Source organism: Salvelinus namaycush, chromosome 13 (genome assembly GCF_016432855.1).
Source record: "Salvelinus namaycush isolate Seneca chromosome 13, SaNama_1.0, whole genome shotgun sequence".
NCBI classification, from domain to species: Eukaryota; Metazoa; Chordata; class Actinopteri; order Salmoniformes; family Salmonidae; genus Salvelinus; species Salvelinus namaycush.
The window spans coordinates 6,291,885-6,311,836 of record NC_052319.1 but is presented as its reverse complement, the minus strand read 5'-3'; the positions used below and the strand labels follow the sequence as shown (position 1 = coordinate 6,311,836).

Below are 19,952 nucleotides of genomic sequence, written 5' to 3'. Positions count from 1 at the left end.
AGCGTCATACCCAAGACGACTCGAGGATGTAATCGCTGCCAAATGTGCTTCTAAAAGACCTGTTTTTGCTTTATCATTATGGGGCATTGTGTGTAGATTGATGAAGGGGGAAAAAACTATTTAATTCATTTTAGAACAAGGCTGTAACTTTACAAAATGTAGAAAAAGTCACAAGGTCTGAATACTTTCCAAATGCACTGTATCTGACTCATTGAGCTTTAAAAGGCTTCCGAGCCCTAGAAAAATGTAATAGCTTTTTAATGCTGATTAAAGGGATGCAGATTAGATTACTTTGGTGAACATCAGGAAATAAGTTGTGTTCAAGTTATACTTGGAATAAAAACACTTCAGAGGACATGGTCATTTTCCAGTTAAGTAATTCATGAAATACCCAGATGATAAATAGAAAGTGCTTCAGTCACATTTGCCTTAGGCTAATGATTAAAGAGGAACTGACAACTTTGCAGAAACATTTGAGTAAGCATGGGTGTGGTGTGAACTGTCTATGAGTCACCTTTTTTAGAGCCCTCTTAAACCGCCTCTATTACTGTGGAATTGTAAACCAGGAGAGTTCAGGTAAACAATAAACACTGTAATAGACAGAAAATAGCATGACTCATTGGCTTACTTATCATGCAGGCCATGGCTGGGTAATGTGTGCATAGAAAACCTGTCTTCAATGACATGCATTTTCAGATGTGTTGTAGAGTTCCTGAGAACTAGACAAGGGAATGTCAGATGGAATGGAATGTAATATGCCACTCGGCGAAAGCCATGGCCCAAAGCTAATGCTTGTTTGAGAGTAGGGAGGTAATGCACATCTTGGGTCAAGCAAACAAGCATATAGTACGAGGATACTTTACTTTCACGTCCTCAAGTAGACTGATTTAGCTTGTATCTGCACAGCTCAGTGTTCTTTCAAATGCTTTTAGCACAAAATACTAAACACTTTGGGGCGTCTAAGAACACTTTTACGACCACTTATTAGCCTTCTGGCAAAAATGGTCAAGTAATAATTTGTTGACTGTTTAAAATGTCTCTTAAAAGTTTGTGGAAAAACAGTATAGCATCGATTTCCCTTGAGATATATCTGGCCACCCATTCTCTGTAAATTCAGGGACATAAATGTCCTAGACAAAACAAAAGACAAAACAGCTCACTCTAAAATACTATTACTCATTAGATCACAAAGTAAGCTGGTTAACTTTGGTTTGGCCGGACACACTGGATACAAGCGAGCGGTAGAACAGAAAAGGCCTGCAGGTTCCTTGCTGCATAAAACCACAAGGGGAGGTCGCAGGAGGGGGGCGCTTGCGTCGCTCTTTCCCCCTCAAAAGTCCCCGGGCGTCTCCACCTCAAACCGAAACCGCTTGGCGTGGGACGAGTCCAAGGTGAAGTTCTCCTTGTCCTGTGGGTCCTCGGGTGGGGCGGCCCACTTGTTACCACTGCTCCTCTGGCGGCGTGTACGTGGCGTGACGGGCTCGGTACTTGGGTACTGATGCCACAGCCAGGGGTGGGTCATGCAGTCGGCTGCACTGGACCTGTCCCTGTGTGGAGAGGGTGAAGACGGACCAAGGTGAACACAAAGTGGTGAAAGTTCTAGCTGAATTTATATCTCACAAAATGCAAATATTTAAAATGAAAATGACAAAAAAAGGTATAGTAAGTACAAAAACAATTTTTTTTAAATGATCTGTATTGGTAAACACAATTTGTGACAACACTTCCTGTCAGTAGCAGTACTTCCCATGATTTGAATTCCCTGAACTTTTACTGGCCTGCAACATTCCCACTTACTCTGGTGTTTTGACCAGCAGCTTGCGGATGAAGTCGACGGCGAGCTCCGACACCCTGGAGAAGGCCTCTTGGCTGTAGTCCACATTGACTTGGGACACGTTCAGGTACGTCTCCTGTTTGTCGTCTCCTGCAAACGGAGACTCGCCTGTCACCAGCATGTAGGCTATCACCCCCACACTCCTGAGGAATAACACACCCAGAACACAGTTAGTACAAATGTGTCAGAGTACACACGCGCATTGACCTGCAAACACACACTTCACACAAGTGCCTCAGGCAGGCAGGCACGCACATACATATCTATCCACAGTCATTCAAGTTTATAGTGTTGATTGTGATGACTCACCACAAGTCAGTTGCCGTGGTGATAGGCTCGTAGTTTAGAATTTCTGGGGCTAAGGTATAACAAGGGAGAAAGAGGCCAGATCATTACATTGCAACATTGTTAGTGTAGAATGTCAGACTTAATTGCAACTGGTTTAGGGAATGTTGGACATAAGTTAAATGGACGTTGCCTTACCCACATACTCGGGCGTGCCCAAGATCTCTCGGAGCTCTCCGACTGTGCCCAGTTTGCGCGCCAGGCCAAAGTCCACAATCTTTATGTCCCCCAGCGGAGCCAGGCTGGTCAAGAGAATGTTCTGGGGCTGTAAGAAAGAGGGAAGAGTAGTCCAATAGGGTGACATAAGTTTGTGCAGGGTCATAATTACAGCTGTATACAGCACAATCCTTTCCGCATGTGATCATGTTTACAGGGGAGAAGTGGGACGGCAGGTAGCCTAGCAGTTAAGGGCGTTGGGGATTCAAACCAGTGACTTTTTGGTTACTGGCCCAAGCTGACTAGGTGAAAAATCTGTCGTTGCGTCCTTGAGCAAGGCACTTAACCCTAACTGCTCCTGTACGTCGTTCTGGTAAAATGTAAATATGCAGGTGGTGATGTAAAGATTATTAAAGGGAGCAAATAAAGTTGAGAAGTGTATTTTAGGTATATGCATGTGTTTTTGTTGTATGTGTGTGTGCGCAGTGCACTTCTGTTTGTAAACTAGTCTGTGTGTGTGCATTAATAGGTGTGGAGGGACAGACCTTGAGGTCCAGGTGCACCACGCTGGTCTGGTGGAGAAGGTGAACGCCCTCCAGCATCTGTCTGATCAGCCGTGTGACCTGGCCCTCTGGGAGCAGCTCATCACAGTCACAGTAGTCAAAGATCTCACCCCCCGCCGCACTGTGAAACACGGTAGTCAGTACTGTCACAGTGTCTAACGCTAAATATCATCAATTGTTACATTCTTACATCCATAAAACCTAGGTGGTTTTGGCTCTGATGAGCGCATAAGTCTGTTTCATATCATTTCAGGTTTGGCAACAGACAATCGTCTATTTCTAATGGAATAGACTATCCCTTTCAGAGTTTACAAGGCACTCTGCTTTCGTGGAAGGATTAGTAAGGCTTTCTTCAAAACTCAATCAAAACAAATAGGGAGGGTTGAAACGTTTCTATTCGAGTTGGCTCTCAGAATACACAAGAGTGCCACGGGTGGAGTTTAGGAACAACAGAACTTTCCAACCTAAGAACAGAATGTGGATTGAATTCTTTATCTCCAATCTGCATTCTAGTTTCTGTTTTGCTGGATTCAGAGTAAAAGGTGTACTCGTTCCAATGAAGTTCAAAGCGCAATCACTAGGGATTGTTAATGGTTAACTGGTTAGCCTCTGAAAATACATCCGGTCATGGTTAACAGTCTATAGGTTCATTTGTAAAATTAAATTGGCACGTGTTTGTCAGTCGTCATGTATAGGGCTGTTGCGGTGACTGCAGGGCTGGGCAATCTATCAAATGAATGTCTTTGCACGATATTCCAAATGCCTGTATTGCACAAATCAAGGTTTTGTTATTTTTCATGTTTATTTCCGCTTGTTCTATTTTTAGTCCCCTTCGCTCCTTAGCTGTGTGCACCTTCCCATTTACACAAGAGATCTGTGTATCCATCACGTCATTATACACGTCTCCGCCCTAACAATGGGAATCATTGTCCCAAAGGCAGGCGACAAGCTAAGGTCCAAAATAAGCCCATACTGTAGAAACGCCTTATTTTGGACAGATTTCAGCAAGAGTGAAACCTCTCGGTTTGCCTCTTCCTCTATGGTTTACACACACACCCTGAACCCCTCCCCCTACCTCTCTCACCAACACAGTTGAGAGAGATCACATCTCTAAAAAGCTGTTTCAACTCGCTATTTGCATTTGAGGTTTTGTCCAACAGAATCGGTCACATGGACACAAACACATTGAGACATTTTACTGTAATAAAAGGAGAAGTTAAAAAGGGTATCGTTATGAAAGTTGTCTCAACTACTCAAATTGCGTGGAGAGTAGTGACTAAAATGAGAGTATCAATGAATATTGATGCTGGAAAATTAATGCTCAGTTTGTCGCACTGCATTGGGGTACCAAATAACGTTATACTAGCTGTCAAGTCTGAATGTGCATTATGCATGGTTCTAGTTACATTTGTGACAAAAAAAGGGCATTTTCATAGACAGACTTGAAAGCCAGAAAGTGATTATTACAAAAGAAAAAAAAGCAGGTTAAACTATTTTGATACAATAATTAAATTATTGGGACTAATGGTTGTGGATGGCTTATATTTAGGTACAATTTCACAAGCCCTGCATTCATTAGATTATTGCTGACTGATTCAAATGCAGTGTGGTTGACCTTTAAATTGTACAATGTTTATTTAGAGAAAATATATTTTTTAAAGTTTGGACACCTCATTCCAGGGTTTTTCTTATTTTTTTATTTTTTTTACTATTTTCTACATTTTAGAATAATAGCGAAGACATCAAAACTATGAAATAACATATGGAATCATGTAGTAACCAAAAAAAGTGTTAAACAAAATCAAAATATATTTTATATATAGCCACCCTTTGCCAGCTTTGCACACTCTTAGCATGCTCTCAACCAGCTTTACCTGGAATGCTTTTCCAACAGTCTTGAAAGAGTTCCCACATATGCTGAGCACTTGTTGGCTGCTTTTTCTTCACTCTGCGGTACAACTCATCTAAAACCAGCTCAATTGGGTTTAGGTCGGGTGATTGTGGAGGCCAGGTCATTTGATGCATCACTCAGCCTGGAGGTGTGTTGGGTCATTGTCCTGTTAAAATACAAATGATCGTCCCCCTAACCGCAAACCAGATGGGATGGCGTACCGCTGCAGAATGCTGTGGTAGTCATGCTGGTTAAGCATGCCTTGAATTCTAAAAAAATGACAGACAGTGTCACCAGCAAAGCACTCCCACACCATCACACGTCCTCCTCCATGCTTCACGGTTGGAACGACATATGCAGAGATCATCTGTTCACCTACTACGCGTCTCAAAGACACGGCAGTTGGAACCAAAAATATCAAATTCGGACTCAGACCAAAAGGACCAATTTCCACTAGTCTAATGTCCATTGTTCTTGTTTCTTGGCCCAAGCAAGTGTGTTCTTCTTATTGGTGCCCGTTAGAAGTGGTTTCTTCGCAGCAATTCGGCCATGAAGGCCTGATTCATGCAGTCTCCTCTGAAAAGTTGATGTTGAGATGTGTCTGTTACTTTAACTCTGAATAATATATTTGGGCTGCAATTCTGAGGCTGGTAACTCGAATGAACTTATCCTCTGCAGCAGAGGCAACTCTGGGTCTTCCTTTCCTGTGGCAGTCCTCATGAGTTTCATCATAGCGCTTGATGGTTTTTGTGACTGCACTTGAAGAAATTTTCCGGATTGACTGAACTTCATGCCTTAAAGTTATGATGGACTGTGGTTTCTCATTGCATATTTGAGCAGTTCATGCCATAATATAGACTTGGTCTTTTACCAAAAAGGGCTATCTTCTGTATACCACCCTACCTTGGTCACAACACAACTGATTGGCTCAAACTTTTAACAAGGAAGACCTGGTAATTGAAATGCATTCCAGGTGACTACCTTACAAAGTTGGATGAGAGAATGCCAACAGTGTGCAAAGCTGTCATCAAGGCAAAGGGTGGCTACTTTGAAGAATCTGAAGAATCTCAATTTTTCATTTGTTTAACAACTTTTTGGTTACTACATGATTCCATGTGTGTTGTTTCATACAGTGCCTTGCAAAAGTATTCATCCCCCTCTGCGTTTTTCCTATTTTGTTGCATTACAACCTGTAATTTAAATAGATTTTTATTTGAATTTCATGTAATGGACATACACAAAATAGTCCACACTGGTAAAGTGAAATGAAAAAGATTTTTTTTATTTTTTATTCTAAAAAATAAACAGAAAAGTGGTGCGTGCATATGTATTCACCCCTTTGCTATGAAGTCCCTAAATAAGATCTGGTGCAACCAATTTCCTTTAGAAGTCACATAATTAGTTAAATGAAGTCCACCTGCGTGCAATCAAAGTGTCACATGATCTCAGTAATATACAGTGGGGAGAAAAAGTATTTGATACACTGCCGATTTTGCAGGTTTTCCTACTTACAAAGCATGTAGAGGTCTGTCATTTTTATCATAGGTACACTTCAACTCAGAGACGGAATCTAAAACAAAAATCCAGAAAATCACATTGTATGATTTTTAAGTAATTAATTTGCATTTTATTGCATGACATAAGTATTTGATACATCAGAAAAGCAGAACTTAATATTTGGTACAGAAACCTTTGTTTGCAATTACAGAGATCATATGTTTCCTGTAGTTCTTGACCAGGTTTGCACACACTGCAGCAGGGATTTTGGCCCACTCCTCCATACAGACCTTCTCCAGATCCTTCAGGTTTCGGGGCTGTCGCTGGGCAATACGGACTTTCAGCTCCCTCCAAAGATTTTCTATTGGGTTCAGGTCTGGAGACTGGCTAGGCCACTCCAGGACCTTGAGATGCTTCTTACGGAGCCACTCCTTAGTTGCCCTGGCTGTGTGTTTCGGGTCGTTGTCATGCTGGAAGACCCAGCCATGACCCATCTTCAATGCTCTTACTGAGGGAAGGAGGCTGTTGGCCAAGATCTCACGATACATGGCCCCATCCATCCTCCCCTCAATACGGTGCAGTCGTCCTGTCCCCTTTGCAGAAAAGCATCCCCAAAGAATGATGTTTCCACCTCCATGCTTCACGGTTGGGATGGTGTTCTTGGGGTTGTACTCATCCTTCTTCTTCCTCCAAACACAGCGAGTGGAGTTTAGACCAAAAAGCTCTATTTTTGTCTCATCAGACCACATGACCTTCTCCCATTCCTCCTCTGGATCATCCAGATGGTCATTGGCAAACTTCAGACGGGCCTGGACATGCGCTGGCTTGAGCAGGGGGACCCTGCGTGCGCTGCAGGATTTTAATCCATGACAGCGTAGTGTGTTACTAATGGTTTTCTTTGAGACTGTGGTCCCAGCTCTCTTCAGGTCATTGACCAGGTCCTGCCGTGTAGTTCTGGGCTGATCCCTCACCTTCCTCATGATCATTGATGCCCCACGAGGTGAGATCTTGCATGGAGCCCCAGACCGAGGGTGATTGACCGTCATCTTGAACTTCTTCCATTTTCTAATAATTGCGCCAACAGTTGTTGCCTTCCCACCAAGCTGCTTGCCTATTGTCCTGTAGCCCATCCCAGCCTTGTGGAGGTCTACAATTTTACCCCTGATGTCCTTACACAGCTCTCTGGTCTTGGCCATTGTGGAGAGGTTGGAGTCTGTTTGATTGAGTGTGTGGACAGGTGTCTTTTATACAGGTAACGAGTTCAAACAGGTGCAGTTAATACAGTTAATAAGTGGAGAACAGGAGGGCTTCTAAAGAAAAACTAACAGGTCTGTGAGAGCCGGAATTCTTACTGGTTGGTAGGTGATCAAATACTTATGTCATGCAATAAAATGCAAATTAATTACTTAAAAATCATACAATGTGATTTTCTGGATTTTTGTTTTAGATTCCGTCTCTCACAGTTGAAGTGTACCTATGATAAAAATTACAGACCTCTACATGCTTTGTAAGTAGGAAAACCTGCAAAATCGGAAATGTGTCAAATACTTGTTCTCCCCACTGTATATAGATATATACACACACAAACCTGTTCTGAAAGGCCCAAGAGTCTGCAACACCACTAAGCAAGGGGCACCACCAAGCAAGCAGCACCATGGAGACCAAGCTCTCCAAACAGGTCAGGGACAAAGTTGTGGAGAAGCACAGATCAGGGTTGGGATATAAAAAATATCCGAAACTTTGAACATCCCATGGAGCCCCATTAAATCCATTTTAAAACTTTTTGAAAGAATATAGCACCACAACAAACCTGCCAAGAGAGGGCCCCTGACCAAAACTTACAGACCAGGCAAGAAGGGCATTAATCAGAGCAGCAACAAAGAGACCAAAGGTATCCCTGATGGAGCAGCAAAGCTCCACAGTGGAGATTGGAGTATCTGTCCATAGGACCACTTTAAGCCATACACTCCACAGAGCTGGGCTTCACAGAAGAGTGGCCAGAAAAAAGCCCTTAGATAATTAAAGAAAAAAAATAAGCAAACACGTTTGGTGTTTGCCTAAAGGCATGTGGGAGTCTCCCAAAACATATTAAAGAAGGTACTCTGGGCCTCCCGGGTGGCGCAGTGGTCTAGGGCACTGCATCGCAGCGCTAGCTGTGCCACCAGAGACTCTGGGTTCGCGCCCAGGCTCTGTCGCAGCCGGCCGCGACCGGGAGGTCCATGGGGCGACGCACAATTGGCCCAGCGTCGTCCGGGTTAGGGAGGGTTTGGCCGGTAGGGATATCCTTGTCTCATCACGCACCAGCGACTCCTGTGGCGGGCCGGGCGCAGTGCACGCTAACCAAGGTAGCCAGGTGCACGGTGTTTCCTCCGACACATTGGTGCGGCTGGCTTCCGGGTTGGAGGCGCGCTGTGTTAAGAAGCAGTGCGGCTTGGTTGGGTTTCGGAGGACGCATGGCTTTCGACCTTCAAACCTGGAATGAGTAGGTGTATCCAAACATTTGAATAATAGTGTATATGATGAAGAGATATGGCCATATCGCTCAGCCCTAGGTGGCTGTATTAGCGCCACACCGGCAGTCATGAGTCATGACTGCAGTAAAATTCCACATGACCGTTGAGCCACAGTAATCTCCTTTTATGCACTCTGGACTAGAGGTCGACCGATTATCATTATTCAACGCTGATACCGATTATTGGAGGACCAAAAAAAGCCGATAGCGATTAAAAATCGGCCAATTTTTATATATACTGTATGTAATGATGACAATTACAACAATACTGAATGAACACTTATTTTAACTTAATACATGAATAAAATCTATTTAGTCTGAAATAATGCAAAAACAAAGCGTTGGAGAAGAAAGTAAAAGTGCAATATTTGCCATGTAAAAAAGCTAACGTTTAAGTTCCTTGCTCAGAACATATGAAAGCTGGTGGTTCCTTTTAACATGAGTCTTCAGTATTCCAAGGCAAGAAGTTTTATGTTGTAGTTTTTAATAGGAATTATAGGACTATTTCTCTCTATACCATTTTTGTATTTCATATACCTTTGACTATTGGATGTTCTTATAGGCACTATAGTATTGCCAGCCTAATATCGTGCGTTGATAGGCTTGAAGTCATAAACAGCGCAATGCTTGAAGCACAGCAAAGAGCTGCTGGCAAATGCAGGAAAGTGCTGTTTGAATGAATGCTTACGAGCATGCTGCTGCCTACCACCGCTCAGTCAGACTGCTCTGTCAAATATCAAATCATAGACTTAATTATAACACAGAAATACGAGCCTTAGGTCATTAATATGGTAAAATGCAGAAACTATCATTTCGAAGAAAAAAAATAGTTTATTGTTTCAGTGAAATATGGAACCGTTTCGTATTTTATCTAACGGGTGGCATCCCAGAGACTAAATATTGCTGTTACATTGCACAACCTTCAACATTATGTCATAATTATGTACAATTCTAGCAAATTAATTACGGTCTTTGTTAGGAAGAAATGGTCTTCACACAGTTCGCTACGAGCTAGGCAGCCCAAACTGCTGCATATACCCTGACTCTGCTTGCACAGAACGCAAGAGAAGTGACACAATTTCCCTAGTTAAAATAAATACATGTTAGCAGGCAATATTAACTAAATATGCAGGTTTAAAAATATATACATTTGTATTGATTTTAAGAAAGGCATTGATGTTTATGGTTAGGTACACATTGGTGCCTAACCATAAACATTTCGCGAATGTGCTTGTTAAATCATCACCCGTTTGGCGAAGTAGGCTGTGATTCGATGATAAATTAACAGCTACCACATCGATTATATGCAAGCAGGACAAGCTAGATAAACTAGTAATATCATCAACCATGTGTAGTTAACTAGTGATTATGTTAAGATTGATTGTTTTTTATAAGATAAGTTTAATGCTAGCTAGCAACTTACCTTGGCTCTTGCTGCACTCGTTTACAAGGCAGTCAGCCTGCCACGCAGTCTCCTCGTGGAGTGCAATGTAATCGGCCATAATCGGTGTCCAAAAAAATGCCGATTACCGATTATTATGAAAACTTGAAATTGGCCCTAATTAATCGGCCGACCTCTACTCTGGACATGCTTTGGTAGTACCCAACTGGCCATCAGGTCCTAATGGGGTCTATTGTCCATCTAACCACTGTCATCAATGCAAATGCAATCAAAAATCACATCAAGACTCCTGAACAGGTAATGAAATGGCTACCCGGACTATTTGCATTGTGTGCCCCCCCAACCCCTCTTTTACGCTGCTGCTACTCTCTGTTTATCATATATGCATAGTCACTTTAACTATACATTCATGTACATACTACCTCAATTGGCCCAACCAAACCGTCCAACATTGGCTAACCGGGCTATCTGTATTGACACGGGTCCCCCGGGATTCTGGTAGGAATGGGAGTTTAGTTCTAGAGTCAAATTCAGGACAGGATCAACAGTCTACAGGAACCGGCAGTACAGGAATAGTTAAGTTATTTATATATATGTGTGTGTGTGTGTGTACCTAACCATATATATACAGTATATCACAAAAGTGAGTACACCCCTCACATTTTTGTAAATATTTGAGTATATCTTTTCATGTGACAACACTGAAGAAATGACACTTTGCTACAATGTAAAGTAGTGAGTGTACAGCTTGTATAACAGTGTAAATTTGCTGTCCCCTCAAAATAACTCAACACACAGCCATTAATGTTTAAACCGCTGGCAACAAAAGTGAGTACACCCCTAAGTGAAAATGTCCAAATTGGGCCCAAAGTGTCAATATTTTGTGTGTCCACCATCATTTTCCAGCACTGCCTTAACCCTCTTGGGCATGGAGTTCACCAGAGCTTCACAGGTTGCCACTGGAGTCCTCTTCCACTCCTCCATGACGACATCACGGAGCTGGTGGATGTTAGAGACCTTGCACTCCTCCTCCACCCCCCCAGAGTCCAATGGCGGCAAGCTTTACACCACTCCAGCAGACACTTGGCATGGTGATCTTAGGCTTGTGTGTGGCTGCTCGGCCATGGAAACCCATTTCATGAAGCTCCCTATGAACACTTATTGTGCCGACGTTGCTTCCAGAGGCAGTTTGGAACTTGGTAATGAGTGTTGCAACCAAGAACAGGCGATTTGTATGCGCTGCGCACTTCAGCACTGAGCGGTCCCTTTCTGTGAGCTTGTGTGGCCTACCTCTTCGCGGCTGAGCCGTTGTTGCTCCTAGACGTTTCCACTTGACAGCACTTACAGTTGACCGGGGCAGCTTAAGTAGGGCAGAAATTTGACGGACTGACTTGTTGGAAAGGTGGCGTCCTATAACGGTGCCACGTTGAAAGTCACTGAGCTCTTCAGTAAGGCCATTCTACTGCCAATGTTTTCTATGGAGATTGCATGGCTGTGTGCTCAATTTTATACACCTGTCTGCAACAGATGTGGCTGAAATAGCTGAATCCACTAATTTGAAGGGGTGTCCAAATATTTTGTATGTAGTGTACATGGCATGTAAAAACATAAATAATGCTGTGGTTTAATCAAATAGGCTACCAATCGGAGAGCTGGACAAGCGGCCTGGAGCTCTACTCCTAACAAGTTTACCTTCAAACCCAATTGTTTGCGTATTTAACTAAACCCGTGCCATCTGAGGTGAAGAGTGATATATAAATAGATTGACTTATGCAGTACTGACGCTCAGGTTAATTTGATGTTTTATGTTCAAGTTGTAAATGTTAATGTGTTGTAAATGTTCATATGGTGTACAGTGCTCAGCTGTAGGCTACAGTTTTATGAAGGTGCTGAGCAGACCATCTTGCTGGGGTCTGTCCTCATCCTCCAAGCTTAATCATCTACATTTAGAATACGGTCTTAACCAGATCGACTTAGGCCTACAGTCAGTGCAGGTAAGACAACTACATATCACTGTCGCATATGGAATTACTGAAATTATTTTCAATACTTCGAAAACAAATAATAAACTACATATTTCTGGCGCAAAAATGACCACGGGTCGGGGGTGATTTTTTATCGGGAAGGGACAGGAAAGTTCTGAGGTTATAGAACTGTTGCAGGATCAGGACAGTACAGGAAAATAATTAACATGACAAGATGGGACAGGAATTACTTTCACTCCCTGACATGTATTTTTTCACCTGCCCATTTGATAACGGGCTATTCTAAATCGAAACTATGTTTACATATTAGTAAAGACAAGATTAAATTGAGAATAGTCTGATCAGTGAAAATATGATAACTTCATGAGAGAACAGCTGTGCAGCCTGAGGCAAGGAACAGAGTGCAAGCTTTTTTGTTGCTACTGTCTCAAATCATCAACAGCCTATAGTTGTACCATGCTGTTTTGATTTAGAAGACATTCTAAGGTTTATATAATTCACACCTAAAGTTACAAATAACTCTCAGTCTAGCATATAGGACCTGTTTCAAATGATAACTTTTACGCTCAACACAGCGACTTCATATGCGCACTCACTCTAATGGGAAAAAATATATTTATATTTTCTTCAGCTAAGTTCAGTTATATTCCTCTTTCTATAAAATCAGATAAAGTAATGGCACGGGACTTAAGCATATCTTGTCCGCTAAATGAACAAGCCTACAGCCTATGGAATGGAGCATAGCAAGATAACATAAGACTACAGTAGGCCAACTCATATTCTGTTCTTCTGAAATACGTGAGCTTCCTATCATGTTTCTTTAGAACTGACTAAAATAAATAATGGGTTGATTGTGATGGTGTACATTAAATTGATTTATTATAATTGTTTTTTTTATGTAGATGTTCAAAAGTAGTGCATCAGCAGCTTGTATGTGCAGAGGCCTGGAGATGCTGAACATGTTTACGTTAATAAACGGTCAATTACTGCGAGGCAGGCATTCTTTTGCATGACAATAACAGGCTGACAAAATGTCATGACCGCCACAGCCCCAGTCATGCATCTTATTTATTACACTCGCACAGCGTACAGAGCCTAGTTAGAGGAGCGGAATAGCCTATCACCTCTCAGACTGCGCGAGGGCACCTCCTGAAAAAGCTAGTACTGGAGTGAAACGTGCTTTTATAAACCCAGTCATTGCGCAATAAATAACTATTCTAAATGCAATCGCTATTAAACTCTTGTTGACCACGATTAAAAGGAGATACTACTTTTATCTCAATCTCAACTCGTAATTCAAGAGCACCTCACATTCCCATTCGAGTGCATAGGCTATAGTCAACGGTAGGCAGGCTATCAGTGCGTCACCCACCACTTTGCAACGTGAGCTTGAGGCAGTATAATTGTTTGAAACCTGAACATTTTACTTGACTTCAAATAAGGAGCAATGTCATACATTGCTTCAAAGTAGCCTAGCCAAAATCCTACCATAGAAACCTGGAGGAAATTTTATAAAGACTTCCTCATGCCATTAGTGGCAGGTAGCCTAGTGGTTAGAGCAGTAACCGAAAGGTTGCTGGTTTGAATCGCCGAGCTGACAAGGTAAAAATCTGTCGTTCTTCCCCTGAACAAGGCAGTTAACCCACTGTTCTCTGGTAGGCCGTCATAAATAAGAATTTGTTCTTAACCGACTTGCCTAGTTAAATAAAGGCTGAAAAAATAATAATGTATTGACCATAATTTCTCTACTGTTTTATATGAACTTTCTTTTGCTGTCCAGAAGCCTAAGGCACAATCCTAGTCATAGCAACCCATCCTAGTTGTTGGTATTAGATTCCCCATCTTTTAGGTTCTAACAGAGGTTTTTAGCTGTCATATATGGAACTGCTCGCATTAGGTGCGCTGTTAAGAACTGTGTTTTTCCACGAATTGCATTTTGGCAAATATTTGAAAATTGTGTTTTATTAACTGCTTCATTACAGGGATTGCATGCTCAATCATAGGATATAGCCTTTTGACTGTAAAACGATAGGCTTGCTATTGTTGAATGTTTCCATTAAGCTCTTAATGAAAAATGTCCGTTCCTGGTATGCATGCATAGCATTTTCTGTTGGTCACGTCACTTTAGTCTTGTAAAAAAATATAACCGTTTGCTGACCCGGTTAATGAATGGGGGTTAGTCAGAAGCAAAATTTGCCTAAATTTGCATCCATAGCAATCACACATTATACGGTCTCAGTTATATGATAGGCTATTTAAAAATCTTAACAGTTTATCATCTGTCCTGTACAATGGATAGGTTTATATATTTAAAAAATAAATAAACATACATGAGTTAAAACTTCTACTTGGTACTCATCCCGGATCCGGGAGCACCCTCATCAGTAAAAAAGCTGACTAGCATAGCCTAGCATAGCGCCACAAGTAAATACTAGCATCTAAATATCATGAAATCACAAGTCCAAGACACCAGATGAAAGATACACATCTTGTGAATCCAGCCATCATTTCCGATTTTTAAAATGTTTTACAGAGAAAACACAATATGTATTTCTATTAGCTAATCACGATAGCAAAAGACCCAACCACATATTTTCACAATTTTTTTACTGCATAGGTAGCTATCACAAATTCGACCAAATAAAGATATAAATAGTCACTAACCAAGAAACAACTTCATCAGATGACAGTCTGATAACATATTTATTGTATAGCATATGTTTTGTTCGAAAAATGTGCATATTTCAGGTATAATTCATAGTTTTACATTGCAGCCACCATCACAAGTCTCACCAAAGCAGCTAGAATAACTACAGAAACCAACGTGAAATACCTAAATACTCATCATAAAACATTTATGAAAAATACACGGTGTACAGCAAATGAAAGAAAAAATAAAAATAAAAAATAAAAAAACATCTTGTGAATCCAGCCAATATTTCTGATTTTTTAAGTGTTTTACAGCGAAAACACAATATAGCATTATATTAGCTTACTACAATAGCCTACCACACAACCGCATTCATTCAAGGCACGTTAGCGATAGCGAATAAACCAGCAAAAGATATTAATTTTTTCACTAACCTTCTCAAACTTCATCAGATGACAGTCCTATAACATCATATTACACAATACACATATGGTTTGTTTGAAAATGTGCATATTTAGCGGTACAATTCGTGGTTGAACAATGTGAATACTAGCCAAACTGCACAAAATAATCCAGATATATTTCTGACACTCACATCATCTAATCAAATAACTAATCATATACTTTACTAAAAAATACAGGTTGGACAGCAAATGAAAGATACACTAGTTCTTAATGCAACCGCTGTGTTAGATTTTTAAAAATAACCTTAGTACGACATACAGCTTACGTTATAGCGAGACAGCGCCCGAAATCTGGGCGGAATATAGTCTAAACATTTGACAGAAATACGAAATAATATCATAAATGGTTCCTACTATTTGATGAGCTTCCATCAGAATCTTGTACAAGGTGTCCTTTTTTCAGAATAATCGTTGTTCGGTTGTAGAATGTCGTCTTCATCTATCGATTTAGCTAACAAAGATGGCCATGCAGCACGGAAGTGCCCAACTCACCAGAACGCATAACAAACAAAATACCGAAAATCGCAATCAACTGATATAAACTGATATAAGTCGGTTTAATATAACTAGTTTATGATGTTTTTAACACATATCAAATAAAATCAGAGCCGGATATATCTAACTTCTAAAACGAAAGCTTTTCTGAACGCAATGCAGAGGTCCCTCTTGCGTCAAGCCAAACGGTGAAAAGACCAGACCCACGGTTCCAAGAGGTCTTGTTCGGCCTCAGATCTAGCTAGACACCCCATTCAAACTCTCACTGCCTACTGACATCTAGTGGAAGGCGTATGCAGTGCATGTAGACCCATAGATTCCATGCAAATTAATAAACTGACCCTGGAACAGAGCCCTCGATTTCAGATTTCTCACTTCCTGACAGGAAGTTTGCTGCAAAATGAGTTCTGTTTTACTCACAGATATAATTCAAACGGTTTTAGAAACTAGTGTTTTCTATCCAATAGTAATAATAATATGCTTATTGTACGAGCAAGAATTGAGTACGAGGCAGTTTAATTTGGGAACGATTTTTTACAAAGTGGAAATAGCGCCCCCCCTATTGAGAAAAGGTTTTTAAGGAGTTGACAGATGTAGTGGAGGAAGCTGATGGCGGTGTGAAGTGGATGTTGTGGGAACAATAAACATTTCAAATGTTACTGATTGAACTGAGTGCAATAAAAAATAAAAAAGTTGCCAATAACAACTCACTATTCCAGCAGCAGGATGATGTCGTGGTCTGTCTCGTAGGCAGCTTGCAGGTTGACCACACGAGGGTTGTTGCGGGCCGCCTCCAGCACGGCCATCTCGTGCACCACCTCGGCCCGGCAGTCTCGCCCCTGCCGCCGCTTCCGCAGGAACTTGGCGGCGAACACCTTTCCCGTGGCCTTCTCCGTGCACCGCTTCACCACTGCAAATTTCCCCCTGGCACCAAGGACAGAGCGAGGGAGGGCTGAGTTATTTTTTAATCACACACTATCTGGGTCATTTTAGTCTTCTCTGAAGGAGACAACATTGTTACCATTTGTACATCAGTTCATACAGTACCAGTCAAAAGTTTGAACACACCTACTCATTTGGGTTCTTTATTTTTACTATTTTCTACATTGTTGAATAAAAGAATACATCAAAACTATGAAATAACAAGTGGAATCATGTAGTAACCAAAAAGTGTTAAACAAATCAAAATATATTTTAGATTCTTCAAAATAGCCACCCTTTGCCTTGATGACAGCTTTGCACACGTGGCATTCTCCCAGCCAGCTTCCCCTGGAATGCTAATCCAACAGTTTTGAAGGACTTCCCACATATACTGAGCTTTAAAAGTTATTGAAATATTATGGATTGACTGACCTTCATGTCTTAAAGTAATGATGGACTGTCGTTTCTCTTTGCTTATTTGAGGTATTCTTGCCATAATATGGACTTGGTCTTTTACCAAATAGGGCTATCCGCTGTGTACCACCCCTACCTTGTCACAACATAACTGATTGGCTAAAATGCATTAAGGAAAGAATTTCCACAAATTAACTTTTACCAAGGCACACCTGTTAATTGAAACGCACTCCAGGTGACTAACGCACAAAGCTGGTTGAGAGAATGCCAAGAGTGTGCAAAGCTATCATCAAGGAAAAGGGTGGCTACTTTGAAGAATTTCATATATAATATATTTTGATTTGTTTAACACTTTTTTGGTTATTACATATGTGTTATTTCATAGTTTTGATGTATTCACTATTATTCTAAAATGTACAAAAAGTAAAAAATAAACAAAAACCCTGTAATGAGTAAGTGTGTCCAAACTTTTGACTGGTACTGTATGTAAATGTAAAATGTACATTTAGGTCATTTAGCAGACGCTCTTGACCAAAGTTTTAGTGGCCCTCCTGTTGACAGCGGAGAGGAAATGTTACAGTTTTAAAGCAAGTTTTCTGTATTTTACACATTTTCCATTGGGCGGAGAGAACATTTAACAATTTTATAACGAATTTCCTGCAATTCTACACCTTTTGCCATAGGGTAGAGAGAAACGTTTGCCGTTTTTAATATATCTGAGCGAGGCTGACTAACAAAGTCAAGGGGGGTCCTGCGGACGGTAATAAAACCATGATAACAGATCTTTGTTTGGGCACAAATTCTTAATGTAGCCAATGTTTCCCCTAAAAACTTTGCCAACAACACCAAGAAAACAGTTCAAGTCTGGTTTTCACATGCCCTTGCTTCCTTCCTCCTGAATTGCACTAGCAAGGTTGGGAACACCAGCGATGCGACATACCCTAATGGGTCCTTTATAATAGGCAACAAAGGTTAGGTTTGGCTCATGTAGAGCACTTATAGCCACATCGCTTACAAAAAGGACAATGAGGTAATCGTGTGAAAACGGAACAAAAAATGTCCACCAAGGTCGCATTTTCATGAAATTTCATAAAACGAAATGATCTTGTGAGAAATGCCTTTCCACAAATCTATTTGTAGACTTGCCTATTTGGTGCAATTTCTAACATTTAGCCTATCCAACCATAAAAACTCACGGTACACCAAATCTATCTGATACACAATCTTAGATGTAGCCTTGCTAGCTTTATTGTAGGTAGGCATTTACAGTTGGTAAACAAAGTTCAAGCATCAATGTAGTTAAAAAGTCTTAACTGTTAGTCGACTCCTATAGCTAACTAACGTTACACTGAGGTTATCAGAGGTGCCATGTTATAGCTAATTTTAAGGATAACGTTAGTTCTAATCATATTTGACGCGTTAGTTAGTCAGCAGTATATTGTGATGTATCGCTCTATAATCCAAGAGGCCAGTGATGCATCAGACGGTCAAGATGGAGTCAGAAGGTCAAGATGTGAGAAGAGAATGAAGGAATTAGAAAGTTTGAAAGGGGGACATCGTAACGTTAGCATTGGCTCACCTGCCCAACTCGCCGGTGATTTCGTACATACTGTCCATCGGTTCCGTATTGATAAGGGTTTGAATTTCTCCAAGTAACCCATTAGGTCCATTGCGGTTGTCAAGCCGCCTCCGAGACATCGTTGTTGTTAGCCTGACTGTGGGAATAAATTAGCGCCTGTTAAGGCCGTAGACTAGCTAGCGAAATGTGTTTAGTGCTAAACCAGTTAAGGTTAGTTGGCAGTTTTATAGCTAACTAGCGTTTACTAACATCATTATATTAGCTGGATAACGTTACATAGCTAAATAACTAAGTTCGCTAGTTTGAAATGTTTTAGCTGTAGAGAACTTGTTAACTAGTTGGAGAAAAGCTAGCTAACGTTAGTTACTTGTTTGACAGACAGGTCAACAAGAACAACGGTTAACGTCAGCTCATCTACTGTACTGCAGCTAACTAAACAAACAACACTAATACGTAAGCTAGACAGCGAATTACGTCACTCACGAATTGGCACTTGTGGGGTTGATTGACAAACGTGCCGAAACTGTCCCTTGGGACATTGTTGAGTTATTAGCGACTTTAGTGCCTAGTTTCCTAACAACTGGCTAAAATCCTTCCACTCGTCGATGTGCGCAAAACGTCTTCTAATTTTACTACCAATCACCTGTCCACAGGTTTGATATTTGCCGCCTCGTTATGCGCACGCGCGAGGTGTCTACAGCTTCTTCTTCGCTATCGTGGCGTTCGCACAATTTCTTTGTGCATGCCGCCACCTGCTGTGAGGTATGGAAGGCCAAGAGTTTCAAGTCGTCTTACCCGGAACACGTCTTAACACTTATTCATTTTTCACTTGCTTTTTTCAAGTGTGAAATGTCTTTTTTTTTATACACGCGATTTTTGTTCACCTGTCCAGTTTGTTTACAGGTGATTTGAACGCTTGTTATGGGAATTTTAAATGGAAGGCCAAGAGTTTCAAATCGTCTTGATTTGAACGCTTGTTGTGGGCATTTTTACAGGCGTTCATTACACTTGCATTTACAGGTGATTCGAATTTTTGAATATTGCACTTTCAGACGCATGAAATTGTGCCAGGCATTTTTACACGCGTTCATTACACCTGCATTTACAAGGTGATTAGAACTTTTGAATATTGTGCTTTCAGACGCATGAAATTGTGCCACTGCACACGTTCTGAACGCCTGTGTAGTAACGGGTACGTTCCATGTGTCTGAAAGTACCACATTGTAGGCCTCACACCACAATTT

The 19,952-nt window shown here is 41.1% G+C and overlaps 1 protein-coding gene across 1 annotated transcript; it reads right to left on the bottom strand.

Annotated features, from left to right (window-relative positions):
• Positions 1-314: 314 nt before the first annotated feature.
• On the bottom strand, positions 315-19,360 carry LOC120057834 (serine/threonine-protein kinase 17B-like). Its single transcript, XM_039006297.1, has 8 exons — positions 19,192-19,360; positions 18,709-18,844; positions 16,506-16,718; positions 2,881-3,019; positions 2,318-2,444; positions 2,144-2,192; positions 1,798-1,977; positions 315-1,547 (listed from the first exon to the last, which is right to left on the bottom strand). The coding sequence occupies exons 2-8, from the start codon at positions 18,825-18,827 to the stop codon at positions 1,331-1,333; spliced, it is 1,044 nt and encodes a 347-aa protein (XP_038862225.1). The 5' UTR covers positions 18,828-18,844; positions 19,192-19,360; the 3' UTR covers positions 315-1,330.
• Between the last annotated feature and the right edge of the window lie 592 nt (positions 19,361-19,952).